Source organism: Anolis sagrei, chromosome 6, assembly GCF_037176765.1.
Source record: "Anolis sagrei isolate rAnoSag1 chromosome 6, rAnoSag1.mat, whole genome shotgun sequence".
In the NCBI taxonomy this organism is placed as follows: Eukaryota; Metazoa; Chordata; class Lepidosauria; order Squamata; family Dactyloidae; genus Anolis; species Anolis sagrei.
The window spans coordinates 35530697-35554338 of NC_090026.1; the positions used below are offsets into that span (position 1 = coordinate 35530697).

Consider the following 23642-nt stretch of genomic DNA (forward strand, 5'->3'; position numbering starts at 1 on the left):
GTTTGTGTTTGTAACTCCATCAAGCTGTGCCAAGTTTGTCAAGGACTTTGAAAAATAAATGTTCTGTTGATGTTCAAATCTGGACTGGCCTCAGTTGCTGAGAATCTTGAGCTTCTAAGAAAGGTGCCTGTGGTTTGCCCAGATAAAGAGAGAAGCACATCTTAGTTTTAACTTTATAGTGTTTGGGTGTGACGGCACACTCCCTCCCTAAGGACATCAGGTTGGCCACCTCCCTCTTGTCCTTTAGAATACAACCAAAGACTTGGCTTTGGGACCAGGTGTTTGATTAGAGGACAGCGGCAATTGGAAAGAAAATTAAAGCAGGATCACATTTCCAGAGGTGACATTCTGTTTCAACACAAGGGAGCCTATGTACTCTCCACATTGGTTTTCAACGAGATTGGCCATCCAAATTAAGCATGATAGTGGTACATATGGTGGACAGGGTTACAAAGATGAACAGGCCCCGTCCATTTTAAAGACAATTCTTGGAACTAAAATCTTCTCCTTATCTCTTTCCTTTCTTCTATATATACAACATGGGCAGTTTTAGGCTTGAAGCAGCCTTAGGCAACCTAGCGTTCAATTTCTCTGTCAACAGAAAATTTCCCCATGGATCGAGCCTCATATTAATTGGACAAAGAGAATTGTCATTTGTATTTTTCACTTCCAGCACAAAAACTGATCTCCCTGCCAAGCTTCATTGATCAGTCAACAGAATCCAGACAGCAAAAACTCCAAGCAGAGTTTCAGAAAATCAGCCAAACTAACTGTTGCAGAGAAAAGCAAATGTTTAGTAATGTCCACTTGAAATCATGCTTAGAGGAGAAGACAGATGCTAGGGGTCATCCAGGAAGCCTTTTGCTTTGCCTCTTGGATGGAGACAGGCCCAAGTACTATACATTTCTGAATGAAGCTTCTATCTCAAGCTCCAAAAATGTGTTTCCATTAATTCCACGCACACCCAAATTTGCACATGAAGTAAAGTCCTTTGCCAGCCTTTAACACTTAACCCTTAACCCTTACCCTCACCTTCAGCCTTGTTCTCACCCTGCTTAAATGATGAATTTTAGTATTCAAACTTGTGTGTTGCTTTGGGTAACAATTAATCTGTCTGATGTTCAAAACGCTCACCGTTTTGTCAGGATTATCCCGATTAACCCAAAATTAATACCGATCTCAACATTAACAGGATTAATGTTGAAATCGGATTAGTGGGTAGACTGTACCCCTTGGCTAATATGTGTGCATATGGGTAAAACAGGGGTGTAGTTTTGTTTTTGTTTTTGTTTTTTTGTGTCAGGATTGACTTGAGAAACTGCAAGTCGCTTCTGGTGTGAGAGAATTGGCCATCTGCAAGGACATTGCCCAGGGGATGCCCGGATGTTTTGATGATTTACCATCCTTGTGGGAGACTTCTCTCATGTCGTGGCATGGGGAGCTAGAGCTGATAGAGGGAGCTCATCCGCACTCTCCCCAGATTCAAACCTCTGACCTGTCAGTCTTCAGGGTTTAACCCACTGCACCACCAGGGACTCAGTGTATTCAGGGAATGCAAAAAAGGCATACATGGAAGTTTCCAAGAAAATGCATCAGATAGGGAAAGGACCTAAAGAGGGAAGAGCATGTTTCCTTCACAAAAGAGTAATTAGGCTCATGGGTCAACTATTTCATGTTGATTAACACTGCAATGCTATAGGTATCTACTCTGAAGTAGCCCCACTCCTTCGATGGGTTTTCTCTCCAGATAATTGGGTTCAGAATTGTAATCAATGTATTTTGTGGTCTGAAACACAAAAGCAAAACCCCTCTAGACAAGCAAAGCATCTTTTCCCATCCCAGTTAGGAAAAATCCAGCTGCAAATTAAATAACATTTAATGAGCGTTACACACAGAACTGGAGTATTTAAATAGATAATGAAAATATTTATCCACACTAACACTGACTCTTCCACCCTCAATGCATTTCAATCTCTTGACTTTTTTTGAAACACATTTAAGAGCTGAATAGGATTGTTTCACTTGTAATCCTAGAAGTGGGGTCACTTAGTGAAACACACTGAAAGCTGATTCAGGAGCGACAAAAGGGAAGAGTGCTTTACACAATGCATATTTGAACATATGGCATTCATTACCACAAGAAGTAGCAATGGCCTCTAATAGCTTACATAGCTTTAAAAAAAGATTAGTGGAGGTTTTTTTTCAACTGAAGAGCAGAGTAAAAATGCTTCAGATAAATACATTTAAGGAGAAGTAGTCTATCACTAGCTTTTAGACAAGACAACTAAAATTAAACCTCAATGTTCAGACTGAGAATGTAGCAAGCTGGGTCCATATAATAATATTTTAAAGATCTGATGAGGCTTTGAGATGGATTTGCTTTATTGACACATTTATTTTTCTTCCATCATTGTGGTAAAGGTATTTCAGTGGTTGTATGCATTCAATACATTTTTACTTATGGCTACTGTAACTCTATGATGAGGTTTTCTTGGCCAGATTTGTTCAGAAGTTTGCTATTGCTTTCCTCTGGAGCTGAGAGGGTATGGCTTGCCAAAGGTCACCCAGTGGGTTCACATACCCAAGTGGGAATTTGAACCCCTGTCTCCAGAGTTGTAGTCCAACAATCAGACTACTGCACCACACAGAGGTTAGAGAGGGAAAAACATGTATGTACTCCACAAACTGTAATCTCTCTTTCAAACCATTTTTTAAAAATTCAGAGGTAGGGAGAAAGACTGTGGATTCTGTCACCCTATGCCAGGTATGGGGAAACCCAGGCTCAGGGGCCAGATGTGGCCCCTTAGGCACTTTTCTCAGGCGCTCCTCTCTCTCACCATCCTATCCTTCCTTCTTTCTCTCCTTCCATCCTTCCTGCTCCCTCTTTCTCCTTCCATCTTTCCCTTCCACCCTTTCGTCCTCCCTTCTTTCTCTCCTTCCTGTTGGGGATTCCTCATCTTTGGAAGAGGAAGGGGAGCAGGGAAGTGCTCAGGAACTGGAGGGAGAAGAAGAATCAGATGATGAGGGTTTGAAAGTGCCCACATTTCTAGAGAGACGAAAAGAGACAGAGCACAGACGGCGTTTAGCCAGAATAGCTGCTAAAAACGCTGAGCTAATTGGGAGATGCCCTAGCTCCTCCTGCGTGGGGACTTCAGGGCTATAAATTAGAGGCAGGAGTAGTCAGCTTTTGCTGGTAACAACGATCCTGATACTGAAGTTTTCACTCCAATGGAATCTGCTTTGTGTTTGCTGCTAAGGACTTAGTTCATTGCCCGTTGTCTGATGGAAGACTGGTGTTTCGTTTGGGATTTTGTAAGAGACTTTAATTTGTGTTTGGATTAAGACTTCCTTGCTTCCTTTTACATTTTTCAATTGCATTTGCTTATACTTTGTGTTTGCTGAAGTAAAGCATTTTTCTTTAATTTTCAACAATTGTCTGAAGGCTGTGTTTGAAGGGCAATTCAGGACACTTCCTCCCTTCTTCCCCCTCTTTCTTTTTCCATCCTTCTTTCCTTCCTTCCTTGCATCCTTCTCTTCCTTCCTTTCTTCCCTTTCCTACCTTCTCCCCCTCTCTTTCCTTCCTTCCTTCCTTCCTTCCTTCCTTCCTTCCTTCCTTCCTTCCTTCCTTCCTTCCCTTTTGTCTTTCCTGTCTTCTCTCTTTCCTCCCTCCCTCCCTCCCTCCCTCCCTCCCTCCATTCCCTTCCATCCTTTCATCCATCCCTTTCTTCCACCCTTTCTTCTTTCATTCCTTCTCTTTTTCCTTCTTCCTTTTCTCCTGGAAGATGTTTAGCTGTGAGAAGAGATAGTTGAGAGGGAACATGAGATTTTAAAGGATGCCTCATTGAGGAGGAGGGGAAAACTGACTTTCTGCTGCTCTAGAGACCAGGGCACAAGGGAACAATTATTTCAAATGGCAGGGAAAGAGATTTGACTGAAAATATTAGAAAGAGTCATTGGAGAGTGGCATAGGAGTGTGGTGGAGTCTCCGTCTCTTTCCACAGAGGCTGTCTATTGGGAGTGCTTTGATTGTGCCTTCCTGCATGGCAGGGGTTGGACTGGATGGCCTTTGGAGGTCTTTTGCAACTCTAGGATTCTAGGATCATATATCAGGCGTAGGCAATACAGGGTCCCATGGATACACTTTTCCTCTCCTGTCTACCATGAGCCTCTTCCTTCCCAGCTCACCCACCCCACTCCAGCCCACCAAGCGACCCCCAAGTTAGAAACTTTGCTCATGCCTGCCCTATGCATATGGACCACTGTAATTCCATTTTGACAGCTAGAACCTGAAAACAAGTAGCATGAAGGCTATTTCCATGTAAAGTTTCCATTGACACCTGGCTGACCACAGTTCGAAAAGAATGCTGGGCTAAATGGGAAGGTTTTTGTGTGATTTAAAGTAGACAGTTATGTCACATTTATATGGCCACAAAGAAACAAGAACAATAAAGGAGAAGAGGGATTTGGAAAACCCCACAGCTGTGAGATGTGGTGTGGGGAGAAGGTTGGCATCACCTGCAGGGAACAAAAAGGGAGAAAGAGCTTGAAGGCTCCTTTCCAGATGTATGTTAATGTCATCTTCTGAATGACTGGCAGGAGCTCTGAGAAGAGAAGCCATCACTGTTTTCAACTATCACAATACAGTTTTCCTAGCATGTATGAAGGTTTCATATTTATGAACACTACACATATAACTTTCACACATGTTGTACACCCTTCCCATGGCTCTCTTGAACTCATCTCCTACCCTAGGTTTCTGGATAGGTAAGGTTCACTGATTAACTAAAATGTTCCCTAGCAAGAAGTATCACTTGCTAAAACGAAGATACGAAGAAAAATATAGATACTCCAGACATTCCTGCTCCTAATCCCAGGTATATAGCTCTTCAAAATGTGGGAAATAAGCTCTGCGCATATCTCTGAAGCATTTGTTACTATCTTCCTTTTAAGCTGAGCTATGGCATTGGCGCTGAAACCCAGCTCAGATTAAGGTCTGGGTGCCAAGCGTACCCAAAATGTAACCTTTTGTTCTAACTATTCAGAGGGCAAATTCCACATTGACAACTGCAACAGCACCAAAAGAACGGAAGGCACAGATGTTATGTAAAGCTGCCGGCAGCCTTGGCCTTCAGGGTATGGGCTGCATTTTGGCAGAGGATTACGGGCACTAAGCCTGTCTGATATTTGCCTGACTCATCAGAGCAAACATCTCTGATACGCACATAGTACCCGTTTGGCAATCTCCCCAGCCTGCCAAAAGGATCAAAACAAACATATCTGCAAGGTAAGAAGAAACCACCTGCCCAAAAGCTCCTGCCCACTAATCCTTTACAGCCATCACACATTGCTACCTAGGGCTAGCCAGAATTTGGTAACTCTTAGTCACTTGTAATAACTAGCCACTTTTAATGTATTCCTCCCCCATCAACTGAAGCATACCTGAGCTGGGTTATGACTGTAACATAGCACAGAGTGTCATTCTTTTTTCAGTATAAAAGTAACTTTTAATTATTTCTCTAGTTACAAGGGTGTGTCATCTATAAGTCACAGAGACAGGACTATTCATAATGCAAGCATTGCTTCACGCTGTTCCTCCATACTTGGTGCTAAGAAGAGAATTGTGATTCTACTGTAGTCTTGCAGCTTGTATTATTCATCCCTCCTCATTTGTGGTTTTGACTTTTGCAGGATTTGAATGTTCACAGATTTAATTAAAAATAATCTCACTAGGAATTTCTACTTCCTCCAATGTCTCTCTACAGTCAGCTGCCTTCAGTGATGATGGAGGACTTGCCATCCCAGCACACTGAGGTCTTTTTGTCCCTTACCACACTGGGGGGTGTTATTCGACCACAAATCTAGATGCACACCATCAGATGATGCAGGCCCCGGTGGTGCAATGGGTTAAACCATTGTGCCAGCAGGACTGAAGACTGAAAGGTTGGAGGTTGAAATCCGGGGAGAGCATTGATGAGCTCCCTCTGTCAGCTCCAGCTCCCCATGCAGGGACATGAGAGAAGCCTCCCAAGAGGATGGTAAAACATCAAAATATCCGGGCGTCCTCTAGGCAACGTCCTTGCAGATGGCCAATTTTCTCATACCAGAAGTGACTCAAGTCGTTCCTGACATGAAGACGTCAGTGGGTGAAGTGGTGAGGAAGTGTTGCAAGAAGCTTCCTCACCAACACGGTGAGTCTCCCATCTTTTTGGAAGCTCCGATGGAGCTACACGCTGTTTTTATGTTTTCTCTCTGCCTGATGGGGGAAGCACCAATGTGCCAACTCACCTTGCCACACTTTCCCCTGTCTGACAGGGAATGTGACAGGGTGCCAACACGCCTTGCTCAACTCTGCCACCTTTCCCCCTTGTGATAGGGGACAGAGGGCACGCAGCTTGCTGTGAGTCGCCACGTGCGCCTTCCATTTCACCGGTGATTGCTAGCAAAACAGAACCGGGGGGGGGGGGGGGGGGGCTCATCAGTGTGATGAGGTCCATAGTTATTTCTAAAGTCAACAGCTTTCTAGGAATTTCTAGGTTAAAAAAAGGTAAAGGTTTTCCCTTCACATTAAGTCCAGTCGTGTCTGACTCTGGGGTGTGGTGCTCATCACAATTTCTAAGCCAAAGAGCCACTATTGTCCGTAGACACCTCCAAGGTCATGACTGCTTGGAACTCCATTACCTTCCTGCCGGAGCAGTACCTCTTGATCTACTCACATTTGCATGTTTTCGAACTGCTAGATTGGCAGAAGCTGGGGCTTACAGTGGAAGCTTATGCTGCTCCCTGGATTTGAACCTGCGTCCTTTCGGTCAATAAGTTTAGCAGCTCAGTGGTTTAACCCACTGCGTCACTGAGGGCTCCATTTCTAGGTTATTAAGTGCAATTCTATGTTCAACTTCCAGTTGTGTTGGAACACCCAGAAATTTTTAGAGAACTGTTCTTGTGGGTAAAAAAAACAAAAACCCAGCAATTTCTCTATTCTTGGTTTTCTGATTTTCATAATGGTCTTGTGCCCCTAACCCCAGTTAATGTGGAGGGTTGACAGACACACGTTTTGAAAAACGTGCAAGTGAGTCATTACTTTTACAAGGCTGTAATTTTAATACTTACTAACTACCTTGTGTGGGAAGATACTATAACTGTGACTAATGTCTTTTTTAAAAGCAACTTTCCATGTTCTAGGCCTAGCTCAAGACACTCCAGTCCCTATGATGGAAAAGCTACATGGCATTTCCTTCCCAATGTCCAAAACAGGACAAAATCCATCTGGAGATTTTTCCATGAAGACTTTGTTGGGCTGAAGAGTAGTCATATTTCAATTCAAAAGTGGTTCACAGGAGAAGAATTAACATTCATTTTTAACCAAGTAAGAAGGATTAGTTTTACTTGCATCTGGGATACAGAGTTCCATTAGGATTTAGCTAACAAATCTGTTGTCAGCATCAGCCCCAAGAAATTATTCGGTAAAAGTAATGAACAGAACACCTCTGAGACATGTACTGAATGCTCTTCAGTCAGCAGCAGCTAGCTGTGCCTACATTTCTGAGATTGTGAAAAGATTGTTAAAAATCACAATGTGCAACATGGAAGCCCATTAGAGTCTCATTTATTTCATACTGTTTGCACCGCACACACATGCAAATCAAATCTAGAAAATGCACGGCTGCAAAAGAGAAAAGAGAAATGCATTTTTAAAAAACTCCCAGTAATTTAGAAAACAAAGGGAAAGGTGTTCCTGATTTGCTTTGGAAATCTATTGCTTGTGATCCTGCAGTGTATTCACTTCCTTGTTATTGAAGCTGCCGTTGCTATGTTACAGAAAGGCCACTGGGTACCAAGTTGGACTAGATGATGGATTATGGAACCTGCAATGGGACAAAGGGACATGAGGTTCATTTGACAACTGTGGAGGAGGATTTTCAGTTGGCAGATAAGCTGCATCTAAGGGAAACCTTCAATCAGACAACACATGAGGTGAGAGGGACAGAATGCATTTGTGGGGCAGCTGGGATGGACTGGGAATGCAAGGCTGAAGCTAGATATGAGGAGATATCACTTCTGTTGGGGTGGTGCCAAATCTCTGCAATGTGAAGGTGGTAGGTAGGTACAAGAGATTTACAGACAAGAGCTTGGGGAAATTATTGTTTTTGTTTCCATACTTCTAGAATTTAGGTAGTATCGACACTAGGCATGCTGGTTGGGTAATTCTGGGATCTGTAGTCCATAAAGCAACTTTTCTAGGCTCTGTCAGATAAAAGAGAGAAGCAGCTTCCTGAAAAAAAAAACTATTTCTATCCCTGGAACCCTATAAGGAGAAATATATACAATGGCAGGCATGTAGCCGGTGGAGGGGGGAGGCTTGAGGGGCTTCAGCCCCCCCCCCCTGAAATTCTCATGGTGGTTCGCGAAAAGGCCTTACTGGTGCATTATTTAAACGGTTATGTTTATTCATATCATGATCTGATCACCATACTCAATATATCCCATATGCATGGGGGTATTGGGGTAACGATACAAAAGGTTTGCTAGGGTAGACCCTCTTTCACTCAGACTCAGCCCCCCCGAAACTCAGCCCCCCCCCCTGAACCCCCCCTGAAAAAAAATCAGCCCCCCCCCCCCCCAAAAAAAAACGAAATCCTGGCTACGGGCCTGTACAATGGGCACTTCGTATCCACTGGGGTTTGGTTCCAAGTCCCATTGTGGATACCAAAATCCATGAACAATTAAGATCTTTATCAGCGGTTCTCAACCTGTGGGTCCCCAGGTATTTTGGCCTACAACTCCCAGAAATCCCAGTCAGTTTACCAGCTGTTCGGATTTCTGGGAGTTGAAGGCCAAAACATCTGGGGACCCACAAGTTGCGAACCACTGGTCTCCCCCCCCCCCCCATATAATCTACAAATAAACACTCCATATACTATCAACATAAACCCATTGAACACACTAAAACAGTATTGTACTCTTCAAACTTAAATCTCCTTCAACATAGTCTTCTCATTTTCCAATATCTTTCTTGTCTATTCATAGTTTTCTTAACCACAGATATATAAACTACTGCTGACATAAAATATCTACCTAAAAACACAACAATATATATAATCTTATATTCAACAAAGATCCTGGCATATAGGCCAGTGTAGAAGGGGCCTAATTTATAAGGGTAGAGTCTCCCTGTTCCCCACTTTCTTGCCTTCTGGATATTCAGATCTATGCTTTTAATTCTGCCTAATTCTAAGAAAGCTGTTCCTGTGCTAAACTGGTACCTTGCAGATGTAACGGACTGGATGAGGATGAACAGCTTGGGATTTAATTTGGACAAAACAGAGTTACCCCTGGTCAGTTAATAGACATGAAGGCCCAGGTTTCACCAATGACCAGGAGTGCTTTCATTTATTTGTTTGTTTGTTTGTTTGTTTACAGTATTTATATTCCGCCCTTCTTACCCCGCACAGAACTCAGGACGGTGTACAATGTACATATACATGACAAATATTCAATGCCACAGACATACAACATATATAGACAGACACACAGAGGCTATTTAACATTCCAGTTTTTTCATGAGGGTATTCTGGCCACCAGGGGAGCTGTCGCTTCACTGTCAATTTGTGACACTGATGAAGTACTTTCTCATTCTTTGCATGCTTGCTGGAGATTTTTATGGCGTCATAAATTAGCCTCCCCGCATAAGCGGTACCTAAATTTCCTACTTGACAGATGCAACTGTCTTTCGGGCTGCAAAGATCAACAGCAAGCTACACAAATTGGTCAGAAGCTCACTTTGACCCAGGCTGGCTTCGAACTCATGACCTTTTGGTCAGTAGTGATCTTAATGCAGCTGACTCCCAGCCAGTTGCGCCACAGTCCCAGCGCTTTTAATAGTAGTGCATCACCTGCACCCATTCCAGGAGAAATCGGATCCCAGTTGGGTCACTGTAATGTATTCTATCTGGGATAGCCCTTGAAAGTGCTTAGAAAACTCAGTTGGCCCAAAGAGCTAGGTATAAAATATGTATGTGTGTGCTGGTGTGCACTTGATGTGCACTTAAAAATGTGAGATGCGAAGGCTCATTCTTGTCGTTTGTGTTAAGAATGACTTGGGAAATTGCCATCTGTGGTTGGATTTGTCTTTATTCCTTTATTATTTGAAACATTTAGCTATTGCTTTCCAATCAGCTAGAGCCCCAGAGACAATGTACAAGAGATAAAAACACTTGAAACATAACACATGCATATTAAAACATTGAAAAGCGGGTGAAACAATTTCTAAAATCCAAAGTACCATTGTTTTGCGTTCTTCTCAAAATAACTTCTTTATTGAAGTAAATTGCTTCACCTCAAAAAGGCATAGAGAAGCCCTTGTAACATTACTAATACAAGATATGTCTTTATACACGCTGTTTGTAGTATCCTCACAACCATACTATGGATTAAAATTTATGATAGACAAATCCATTTCTCTTCTGTGTTTGTGCACAAATCCAATCCTGCACACTCCCACATTAATCTGCATTTTTTTAAAAAAAAAATCTGCATGAAAATTTGCATTTAAATATGTACTTAAGCTATTTTAGGGCATATCCTTCCTAAATATATGGTGAGGGTTAGAAATAAATAAATGTCTGAATAGGAAAATCATATCTGAATTCTTCTGCAAATGCTGTGCATTGAATACAACATCAGATGACAACTTTCAGAGGATAAAACCACAGGACAAATGTTTCGGTTCCCTCAGGATGTTCAACTTCTGACCTGAAAATTTCCATTCTTCAACAATGAACTTTAAAATGAATCTCTAATATAAAACTACTGAATTAGAACTTATCAAAATTTTGATGTCATCCATTTGGGCATGAATACACATAATGGTTTCCTGTCCCGCTAGAGATGTTAATTAACCTTAACCATTTCAAGATAATTAAATTATTACAACTGATGTTGTGAATGCTCACAATGCACATTTCTCCTCCATTTGAGCTTTAAATTGAATTTCCGAGATTGTACACTGGTTTCTCTCTTGGCCATTTCTTTTATGTATTCATACCTGCTAACTAGGGATAACATGTCATACATCCGATAAAACAGACTCTATTTATGGAAACCTGTCTTATAATAAAACTAATAGTCTTCAATGTGCACTGAGAAAAGCCTGCATTTTCCTGCTTTCCACAAATCAACGGTAGGGAAACCACAAGCTTTAATTAGATCTGCCTCTTTTCCACTGAGATGAACCCTATCAAGACTCAAGTTGGCCAACTGGTATAGGTTTGAAGAGAGTGGGTGGTGGTGGTGATAATTTTACATCTCTCCATTTGTAGTAGATTGTGAAGTTGCTCAGTGATAATGACTAGAAGGAGATTGAGGACAGAGAAAAGAAGCACTTCTTTACAGAACACATAATTAACACAAGAAATCCCAGCCACAAGATGTGACAACCATGATGTACACAAAGGGGGAGTAATGGAATCCCGGGAATTGTAGTTTTACCAGGATTTCAGACTTCTCTGCCAAAGAGTTCTGATGCCTCACCAACTAGAACTTCCATAATTCCATAGCACTGAGATATGGCAGTTAGAATGGTGTCAAACTGCATTAATTCATTAATGCACCCCGAGATTCCAGTGGAACGACAACTCAAGAGTAGACACACTCAAGAAAAAAGGCCAAGATTCAATCCTTAGCATCCTCTGACAAAATTCTGCAAGTGTCACATAAAATCTCATTCTGCAAGAGACTTTGAAAAGCTGTTGCCAGACAGAATAGATTACATTTCCCTAGCTGGTTTCATAGACCAACATGGTGTAAATAGCATGGCCAGATGCCAAGAAAGCTTAGTCTCATGTACCTTTAACAGTTGCACAGCAAGGGGAATTTCAGCAGGTGTGCCTTGTTATGCAAGAGATTGCCAGTGGCCAAGAATTAAGCTAATCTTGTCCAACACCAGGCATATGCACAGTCAGCCACTTCCTAATCCATAGGACCATACCATGCTGGGGTAAAGGTGGGTGTGTATATATGTGTTTCCAAGCCTCTCCTAGAGAACCAATGTGGTGTAGTAATTTGATTACAACACTGGAGACCAGGGCTGGAATTTCCACTTGGGCCAAAGAAGCCCACGGCCACACTTTTTTAGTCACATAGGAATGCTATGAGAAATCTTGTCAAGAAACCTCCATGATAGGTTTGCCTTAGGACAGTGGTTCTCAACCTGTGGGTCCCCAGATGTTTTTGGCCTACAACTCCCAGAAATCCCAGCCAGTTTACCAGCTGTTAGGATTTCTGGGAGTTGAAGGCCAAAAACATCTGGGGACCCAGGTTGAGAACCACTGCCCTAAATGGTCCTGGCCCAGCCTACCTGTCCAAAAGTATCTCTCCTTATGAACCTTCTAGGAGTTTAAGATCAGCTGGGGAGGCCCTGCTCTCTGTCTCACCTTCTTTGCAGGCGCACTTAGTGGGGACGAGAGACAGGGCCTTTTCAGTGGTGGCCCCTCGGGCTGTAGAACTCCCTTCCTAGGGGTATTAGATTGGCCCCCTCCCTCCTGACCTAAAATAAAGAAAAAACCTGGCTTTTTATACAAGTCTTTGGGAACATAGTGCTATAGACAATCATGGATTTATAGGGAACTGAATTGGAATGGCTCAGACAATGGGTTTTGGTTTTTTTTGGATGAGATGAATAGTGAAGGCATTGGTTTTATATGTTTTTAAATGGTTTTTATTGTATGATTTTATTAATGGTTTAAATGTTTATATTTTATACTGTTTATGGTCAAGGCATCAAATAGCTGCCTATGTTGAGTCGCCTTTGGGCTTGAGAAAGGCAGGATAGAAACGTCATAAATAAATAAATAAAAATTCAATATTATGGAATTACGGCGATTGTAACTTGGCGAGGAGGCAGTACCCTGCGGCAATAAGGGACAACCACACTGCAAGTATAACAGCAACAGCATTGACCCATTGCCGTTAAAATGTCAAACTACATTTATTCTATAGTGTAGATGCACCGCAAAACAGGGATGAGGAAAACAATGTCTTGTGCCTGAAACCAGATCCTTGAATTCTTGAGACTCCTTTGCCACCTTCCCCACGACATTATCACTTGGTAGTTACCTATATTTTATACAGGATTGTCCTATCCCAGTGGTTCTCAATCTATGGGTCCCCAGGTGTTTTGGACTACAACTTCCAGAAATCCCAGCTAGTTTACCAGCTGTTAGGATTTCTGGGAGTTGAAGGCCAAAACATCTGGGGATGCACAGGTTGAGAACCACTGCCTTAGTATCATCATAAGTCAGAAATGGCTTGAAGACACACAATAACATCAACTTCATGTGCAGGCAAATTCCTGGATTTCTGGAGAAAGCCGAGAAGGATCTAATCATAATCCACGGTTCTGCAGGCAAATGATATTATAACCCAACAGACATTTGGTGAATCAGAGAATCACTGCAGCTGACTTTAAGCCCCAGGTTAGGAGTAAGTAGTGCCTTTCTGTGCTGGATTGCACTAGTCTCCATCACAGAAGGTTCACTGATATATGGTTCCCTGGGCACAGAATAATTTACCACCCTTAAGCAGAATAACATAATTATACTCCTGATCTAAATGACTTCCTCTCTTTACTTCACTTCTAAGCCCTGACATCCAGTCTAGCATATTATCAAAGGAAGGAAATGAGCCCTTTTCTGCCCATTTTTCTTGTTAAGCAATCCAGAATTCAAGCTCTTGACATAAGGCTGCTTTCACCCTTGGAGGCACAGTGGGTTAAACCCCTATGTTGGCAGGACTGAAGACGGACAGGTCACAGGTTCAAATCCAGGGACAGTGTAGATGAGCTCCCTCTATCAGCTCCAGGTCCTCATGTGCGGACATGGGAGAAGCCTCCCACAAGGATGGCAAAACATCAAAAAATATCTGGGCATCCCCTGAGCAACGTCCTTGCAGACGGTCAATTCTCTCATACCAGAAGTGACTTGCAGTTTCTCAAGTCGCTCCTGACATGACAAAACAAAACAAAACAAAGCAAAAACCATGAATGTATTGTCGAAAGCTTTCATGGCCGGAATCATTGGGTTGTTGTAGGTTTTTTTGGGCTATATGGCCATAGTCTAGAGGCATTCTCTCCTGACGTTTTGCCTGCATCTATGGCAAGCATCCTCACTACATCTGAGGATGCTTGCCATAGATGCAGGTGAAACGTCAGGAGGGAATGCCTCTAGACCATGGCCATATAGCCCGAAAAAAACCTACAACAACCCAAAAACCATGAAGCAATGTGAAGTGATGGCTCAATGCAACATAGCCAGTCGAGGGAATGGCTTTTGCTGTTAGTTTGCATTTTGCATCTTGATCGAATTGTCTGGGGTTTGATACCCGTTGTTGCCTAGCCCTACTTTTAACTGGACCTAATCTCCAAACTCTCTTCCACAGCTCTGAAGTCACACCTGTGGTTTGAGGTGAAAGCTGCCTGCCATTTGACTTTATCTCAACACACAAATTGTTCCTGAAAATGGATTGTGGGAGATGTATTGATCGTGACTAATTAACTCTGTGAAAGACAGAAATTGCTGAGCTGACATGACTATCTGCATCACTACGTCAAAACGAGTTAAATTTAAGTGTAAATTAAGGATGTGGGATACATAGCATATTTATACTGTTTAACTTTACACTGCACATGTAGGCACAGTGTATATAAGTAAAACACCACTGCCGAAGGTATGCTGAATTTACTGGGAGGGCCAGTATGATGTAGCGGTTGGCATGTTGGACTATGATCCACTCAGCCATAGCTACCCATTGGGCGAACATGAACAAGTCAGTCTCTCTCTTAGCCTCAGAGGAAGTTAAAAGCAATCGTCTTCTGAATCTTGCCAAGCATACCCTATGACAGGGTTGAAATAATTTGGAAATAACTTGAGGGCATGCAACATCAACAAACCATTGTGTAACTTATTTCACATCAGATGGTTTGGCCAAATAATCTCCCTTTGCACAAGAATTAATCCAGCTCCTTTGACATCGCTAATGCTTGCACAGTGGTATGATACCAAAATCTTGCAAACTCCAAGAAAGAGCAAATGTTACATGATGGAATTTATAGTACTGTAAGGCCTCCAGCCTTAATTCTCACCTGCAACTGAAATGATGCCCAGTTGTTGCTATAAACGGCTTCTCCACCATGTATTCCTGTGTTAACTAGCCTCTCAGCTCTCACTGTCAGCATCTAGATTGCAATTTCTTAGAGTCTGGGACCTGCTGCTTATGGAACTCTGCAGTGCATGGGGTACACTGATGGCACAGCAGGAAAACTGGCTTGAAATGTGATTTGATGTCATGCCTTTGTCTGAATAATCTTCTAAACTGTTGTCTTGAAAAAATGCTCTATCACGGGCCTAGAGTTACAGTATTCACGTCTTACTTGGGTAATGTGAAGCAAAGAATGAGTGAATGATCCAGAGATACTAACATGAGAGAGGCAACTGGGTGGAATTAGTGCTAGCACGCAAGGCTTTGTTGCAGTTATGCATTCTCATGGATGTGTGTTGCCTATTTGTAGCACAACTCTACTAAGCCACACACTGCACTGGAGGTATGCAAGCAAACTCCGTTTCCTTCACAATTTTGTGTGGGTAATGTTCTATTATCTAAGTGGAGGCCACTAGGGGGTGCTAGAGAGAGAAGGATAGTTCATTTTATGGGGCTAGAGCAGGGGTCCTCAAACTATGGCCTGGGGACCAGATACGGCCCTCCCAGGTCATATACCCGGCCCTCGCTAAGGGTCAACCTAAGTCTGAAACGATTTGAAAGCAGACAACAATAATATCAACAACAATCCTATCTCATCAGTCAAAAGCAGGCCCACACTGCCCATTGAAATACTAATAAGTTTATATTTGTTAAATTTGATCTTCATTTTAATTATTGTATTGTTTTTAAGTGTTTTTGCACTACAAATAATAATTCCTGTGCAGTGTGCATAGGAATTCATTCATTTTTTTTCCAAATTATAATCTGGCCCTCTAACAATTTGAGGGACTATGACCTGGCCCTTTGTTTAAAAAGTTTGTGGACCCCTGGGCTAGAGGGTGGGTTGACCCTCTTTTATGATGTAGGAAGTGGGGAGGAAGAATAACCAATGAAAACGGGGCAAATAGTTTTCCTCCTTCAATTCCCTCCATAAAATAGACTCTCCTTCTCTCTCTAGCACTCCCTAGTGGCCTCTGCCTCTGAAGACTGCCCGGAAGCTGCAGCTAGTCCAACGCTCGGCAGCCAGATTTCTAACGGGTGCTGGGTACAGGGAGCATACAACCCCTCTGTTACGCCAGCTCCACTGGCTGCCAAATAGCTTCCGAGCACAATTCAAAGTGCTGGTTTTGACCTACAAAGCCCTAAACGACTGGCCCTGTTTACCTGTCCGAACGGATTCTCCTCTATGAACCATCAAGGTCTTTAAGATCTTCCGGGGGGGGGGGGGGGCTGCTCTCGATCCCACCACTGTCACAATTGCAGTTGGTGGGGACGAGAGACAGGGCCTTCTCGATGGTGGCTCCCCGGCTTTGGAACTCCCTCCCACAGGAGATTAGAACTGCTCCCTCCCTCCTGACGTTCAGGAAGCTAACAAAGACTTGGCTATGGAATGCGGCCTTTGATAACTGAGTCAACTTTGGTCCACATGGAAGGAGAATGATTAACTGTGAATTATGACCAGGAATGTTTTGACGACGTGGCTGTGTAAGTGTGATGATGACGATGTTGTATTGTAATATGTTTTAATTGTGTAATGATAATACATTGTGTGGTTTGTATTTTTGTATATGAACACATGTTGTGAACCGGATCTGAGTCCCTCTTGGAGGTGAGAAGATCGGTATAGAAAACTTTTAAATAAATAAATAAATAATGGAACTGTACCCCTGTGTGTTTCTCTTGGCTCACAAAACTATACCAAGTTTCCAAACAATGGAGTAATTTTCTGAAGTACTCCTATATTTTCAGGGTTAGCTCAAAGCATTTTGAGATTGTTCTACATCATTTACTGAGTAGCAAACAATATCCCATATAAGTCAGTACACATAGTTGCCTTACCTCGGCGCATAAGGCATAAAATCCCTGTAGATGCCACTGCCTAGCAGTGAAATACAGTAATAATACATTATATAAGAAAGATACCTGACTTGTAGCATTGTAGGCTGTAACCCTTCTCTAGGTGATAACCATATTCCTTCCCAAAAGCCCACATACCATTTCTGGGCTTTTGAGAATCCTGTGTCAGGGGAAGGGATAGCTCTTCACGTGGACTGACTGACTGACTTCAGTCAAGCCTATTTGTTGGCTCTCTATAATTTGAGTTTGAGCGGCTTTTCTCCTCGGTTTGCCAAAAGTGAACACTTGAGATGCCTTGTCTTTTTAATGACTATGTAGAAAAAGGACCTTCAGCAGGTGTTGCTAGCTACCAGGTTGGGCTACAATTAACACCTGCTGAAATTATCTGTTCTACATAATCATTAAAGCAGTGGTTCTCAACCTGTGGGCTCCAAGGTGTTTTGGCCTACAACTCCCAGAAATCCCAGCCAGTTTACCAGCTGGGAGTTGAACGCCAAAACATCTGAGGACTACAGGTTGAGAACCACTACATTAAAGGGACAGGAGGCACCCCTGATTTTAATGTTGCCAACCCTACTTCCCACTTATCCATCCTGATCTATATTAATTATCACAACTTGGTGGAGTAGTGTGTCAAGGGGTTAAATCCAACTTGGGCGGGGGGGGGGGGGAGCACAGCCTACAACTCCCTTTATTCCCTTTTAGGGGTCCTTTTAATGGACATTAGGGGTAAAGGCAAGTGGGATTAGATCTGATTCGAGGTCAATGACCGGCCACACTTCCAGGTGGCAGGGAACCACATGGTGGCAATGTGTCCATGAGATTCCAAATGATCATCCCTCTAGATTCCCTCCCCAGCATGCAGGTCATGGAAGATGACATATCCGATTACAGGTGGATTGGCCAATACTTGGATATGGCTTCATATCATGCCAACATTCAGCAGTTGTGATCATTTTCTCTGTTGTCATCACACGTGATCTTCCTGACAGTGACTACTTGGCACTAGATTATTCAAGTAACAATTTTCTGGCTTAAAAATACCTCTTATGTGTGCTACATGAGGCAGCTACCCTGTTCTCTAACTTGTGGTAAGACTGAATACACGTGGCTGAGAAGTTTGATGCAAGGACTAGTTATTAGAAAGAAGAAACCTGATGCAAGAAAAAGGAGCAAAAGAAGCAGGCCTCTCAAATCCCCTCCCAAACTTGTCTGCACGCACAGAAAAATACAGAGAAGGGGTGGAAAAGCGCATGCACTTGTTTGACAGAAAAGCGTGGGGGGAAAAATTGGAAGTACTGACCTTAAAGCTCCAGTAGTTGGGTTGCTAACAAACAAAAAGAAAAAAAAACAGAACAAAAAAAAAACAGAACAAAAAATACCATTAAGACTCTGTTTTGAGAAAACAGTTGACTTTAAACTGCGTAATAAGTAATCGGTTTTTAGTTGGTTTGTTTAAAGTCCCCTCCCAATGGTTTTTTTAAAACAAAAGCAAGGGATTCCATAAAACAAATAGGGGTGACTGGTGGGTGTTACACAAGCAGGTTTCCAAAGAGGTAGACATAGATGTGAGACTTCACTGCAAGAAAAATGTAAAAAAAAAAAAATTGAAAGAAAACACAAATAGTATCAAGGGTCTTTTAAGGGAAGGCACAGTCCGTCTGCATACCAATGAATAAATTAAGCTACTTCATTCCAGGATTGAAAGGGTTACCTATAAAATATTATGCAAATTAGGAATATATATGGACATTTTGTATAATTTATTCTACTACCTAAAGCTTGACTCTTCAAAGCAAGGTCTGCATCAAACATTAGCTTTCATCCTGAAATCGGGATGTACAGCAGGGTCATATCTATCATGAGACTGAAATTGCCTCTCTGTAGCAGGACACGTTTAGCCACTACCTAATAACCAGAAGGCATCTAAAATATTGTTAAGACGTGGATGAAAAACCTGAAAGCCTTCCGATATTATGAAATTCTAAACGACATTGTTAATGGTGAGGAATTGTGAGCGTTGTAGCTCAGCAACATCTAGAGGGCCAGTTTGTCTGTTGTGCTTTAAGAGTGCAAAGAAGGATTTAAATTTAGTTATAGCTACATAACGTCCATTAAAACCAATGGGAGATGGACAATCATAACTAGCTTAAGAACAAATGTATTTCAATAGCTCTGCTCTAAATATGATCTAGGATGTGTCTACATAGGGCAAGTTCATTTGGGACATTTGTGCCACACATCCAGCCCATCACCTTGTTGGTCCAGCCTCTTCTCTTCATGCTCCTCACGCGTCATGGAGGTCCCTGTGACCCCCTGGCCATTGCTTGTCACATTTGCTCAAGTCATAATAGGGATCCTGCATAATGAGCAAAGAGGAAGTCGAGTGAACCCACTCCTTCTTGTCGATTGTGCAGGCACTCCATTCTGACCTCAGAAGATGTGACCCCAAGATGGCCAGGTTCACGCAAAGAGATCTGTAGCCCGTGAGGAATGAAAGCATTGACATGCAGATAACTTATTAATTTCCCTATATTGATCAGTACATGGAAAATGTGATGGTGGTGATATGCTTGTGGACAATAGATTGGATTGGATTGAAACATAAACAGTCTATCCATTCAGATAGGTATAAATCATGTGGATACTCCAGCATTTCCTACAAATTCTGGAGTATTGCCTGTCTTTGTAGTGCAGAAAACACTAATCCTTAGATCCTTCCTGGATACTGATGTGTGTCATGAAGACTGCCAGCACTAGTGCCAACCCTAAGTCTGGATAAAACTGGTTGTAAACATTATTTATATTGTACTTCAGAGTGTTCAAAGCACTTCTGATGCAAGAATTACTGCTGAGTCAATTAGATTATTCTCATATTATAGATGATTTGCTAAAATGGAGGGATAACAGCTTTAACCAAGGCAACTTCATGGGTTTGTAAATGTGGATAAATTTGAACTGTAGACTTGCTGGTGTATGGGACCCTTCCACACAACCATATAACCCAGAATATCAAGGCAGATAATCTGAGTCCATATCGCTTTGAGTCCCAGACGTAAATAAATAATAATATAATCCAGTTCAACATGGATTTTATACAGCTGCATGGTAGGGGCCTAAGTCACATCCTTAACCTACACACTCCACCTGAACAAGTGGTGACCTTACAGCCATGAAGGAGAGCATGGGAACAGGAGGGAGAGACTACAGGGCTAGTGATGGGAAGATACCTTGTTAACTGTCACCTTTTGTTGAGGCAGGACATTGCAACACGGTACAGACCATCAAGATTTGTTATCCCCTGCAAGATTTCTCAAATCTATTGCAAGAATGAAAGAAACTGCATGTTTTTTTGTCAGGTAGTCCACATTTTGAAATGCCTCTATACAACATTACAGTCCTTTTCCTTTGTAAAGCTAAACAAACATAGACATAGCAACCACAGACGCACTGGCTAATGCATCTAAAAGAGACAAATAAATTATTTAGTGCTTTTTAAAAAGCTCATGCAACAAGGCAATATCTCTTGTAGTTTTGTGAAATTGTATAAGTTGGTGCAAAACCCAGAATGAGTGAATTCTTGCTGATTAAAAAACAACAACAACACTTCTCACCATTTCTTAAAGCCAGAATGCGCGTCCTAACAAGCGGTACAATTCAGCATGCAACTCTGAACATGATCAACTCCCACTTAATACAAGGAAAGACTTCGCCACATCTTTTAACCAATTCTCACTGATAATGAGATTTGAAAAGTACTTAATGTTGGCTAGATATTGCCCATTATACATCAGGTTCATTAAATGTTATGGATATGGTTGGGAAAGGAGGTGATATCACTAATAACATCAATAAACAAACACCTGTGGCATTTTCTCATTCCATTTACAAGGTGTAAAATGACAATAGGAATGAGATTAAAAAATAGAGGAGAGGGGGTATTTTCCCACAACCGTATTGAAAATGTTATATGCCTACAAGAGAAATACAATCAGAGGACGAGGAAAGAAAGGTATCTGAACTATGCTTACCAATGATATTTTAAAGGTGAAGCAGCAAGTGGAGTTTCATCTCACACACAGAGAGAAATAATTTACGGTATAAAGTAAGATCATCAAGTTATTTTGACACAAGGGACAGAAATTTCCACAAGCACCTCTCTTCAACATGGACTTTAATCATTTGCTGCCCTTTCGTGACATCTAAAATCTGCTGCCTACATCTAATGATAGCTTCAGTTCCGATCCTTACAACCTTTTTAGAGGGATATTTCCTCTTCTTCATATCTGTGACTGTGAGTAAATATTGTAAGGCCCCTGAAGTGTCAAGATATATTGGGTAGGGTTGCCTGTACCATCAACTTTCCAATTTCTATGTGCGGTTGTGAAACTTGTACAGTGAAGAGTGTTGATAGGAAGAGAATCAACCCATTTGGAATATGGTGCTGGAGGAGAGTTCTGTGGCTATCATGGACTGATAAAAAGACAAACAAATGGGTAGTAGAGCAAAGCAAGCCTGAACCTTCCCTAGAAGCCACAATGACTAAATGGAGACTTTGATACTTTGGACAAATCACAAGAAAATATGACTTGCCAGATAGAATACAGTAGGAAGATAAAGCCTGCATTACAGATCCATTACAGACTCAGTCAAGAAAGCCATGGCTCTGATTCTGCAGGGCTGTTGATGATAAGGTGACTTGGAGGTCTCTCATTCATAGAGTTTCTATAAGATGAAGCTTACTTGACAATAGTTAATAACAAGAGGGGCCATTACAGCATGCACATGGTGTCTGCACCACAGCATGAAACGTCCGCTTCAAACGTAGCTGAATAGCTTAACATAAGGTTACACATCTGGGAACAAGTGGTGGTTTTTTTTAATTCTTTTACATTTAAAGCTAAATGCAAAGGTAGATGCTGCTCTGAGTTTATAGGACCTGGCAGCCTACACTGTTTTCTGTCTTGAGACTGGTTTTTGATTAACTGATTCTTTTTCAACCCATAAGGTAAAAGTAAAGGTTTTTCCTCTGGCATTAAGTCCAGTCATGTCTGACTCTGGAGGTTGGTGCTCATCTCCATTTCTAGGCCAAAGAGCCGGCGTTGTCAATAGACACCGCCAAAATCATGCGGTCAGCATGACTGCGTGGAGTGCCGTTACCTTCCTGTCGGAGGTTGGCAGAAGCTGGGGCTAACAGCGGGAGCTCACCTTGCTCCCTGGATTTGAACCTGCAACCTTTCAGTCAGCAAGTTCAGCAGCTCAGTGCTTTAACATGCTGTGCAACCTTTTCAACCCATACACTTATAAAATAAAAATAAAATAAAATAAAAATAAAGTAAAATGGAAACAGGGAGGATGATCTGCAAAACCTCACTGATTAAGTTGCACAGGTTGTATGCTTCTTGACTGGGAAGAACAGATAAGCTATTTTGGTGTCCCTAGAAAGGAGCTGGGGAAACTTTGGCCCTCCTTACTTATTTAGGCGATCCCTCACTGTCTGAGAATGAAGGCCTTCCAAGTTCAGTGTCTCAGCGGTGGATATGTAGGTGGCTGTGCAGTCCTATTTTTGACCCACATGTTCTTCCACAGTGAGGGCGTTAGTTTCCAGGTGGGAGGCGGTCCTGTTCAGGGTTGGCTTGACATGCCTTCCTCTTGGCACTTTTTTCCCTTTCACCCTCCATTCGTCCCTCTTTGAATTCCCCAGCAATGCTGGTCACAGGTGACCTCCAGTTAGACTGCTCAAGGGCCAGGGCTTCTCAGTTCTCTGTGTCTATGCCACAGTTTTTAAGGTTAGCTTTAAGCCGTCTTTGAATCTCTCTTCCTGTCCACCAACCTTCCGTTTTCTATTTTTTTAGTTGGGAGTATAGTAACCGCTTTGGGAGACAGTGATCGGGCATTTGGATAATGTGGCCAGTCCAGTGGAGTTGATGGCCTAGGAGCATCGCTTCAGTGCTGGTGGTCTTTGCTTCTTCCAGCACACTGACATTTGTCCATATGTCTTCAGAGATTTGCAGTTTTTTTTTGGTGGCAATGCTGGTGGAATTATTCCAGGAGTTGAGTGTGATGTCTGTAGACAGCCCATGTTTTGCAGGCATATAACAGGGTTGGGAGGACAATGGCTTTATAAACAAGCACCTTAGTATTTCCACAGATGTCCCGATCCTCAAACACTCTCTACTTCATTCGGAAAAAATTCTGCATTCACAAAGCTCAGGCGGGGTTGTATTTCTGTGACAATGTTGTCAACACTGTATGTTTCTTCACTGGGAGGGTCGGAGCAGCTACTTTGGAGTCCCCAGAAAAGAGCTGGTGAAATTTTGGCCCTCCACATGACTTGAATTACAACTTCCATATTCTCCACTCAACAAGATCAATGGTAAAGGATAGGAGGAATTGTAAACCGAAACAACTGGAAGATGACCTCCACTGTTGATGGTACCATATTGCCCCGCCTTTGTAACCTTATAAAGGGATCAGTTAGAGAAAGATGTTTGAGACATAAGCTTTCATAGATTTAGTCTACTTTATCAGATGCA

At 42.2% G+C, this 23642-nt stretch overlaps 1 protein-coding gene across 18 annotated transcripts in view; it reads right to left on the reverse strand.

Moving 5' to 3' along the window:
- The window catches only part of SRCIN1 (SRC kinase signaling inhibitor 1), a 443687-nt gene that overhangs the window by 158134 nt on the left and 261911 nt on the right, over window positions 1-23642 (reverse strand). For 15 of the 18 annotated variants that reach the window (XM_067470007.1, XM_067470015.1, XM_067470017.1 and 12 more), the window contains one exon: window positions 18410-18433. The exons of the other annotated variants lie outside the window; for them this stretch is intronic. In XM_067470007.1, coding sequence (XP_067326108.1) covers window positions 18410-18433 — 24 coding nt within the window. The remainder of the gene's footprint in view (window positions 1-18409; window positions 18434-23642) is intronic. 18 annotated transcript variants of the gene reach the window in all.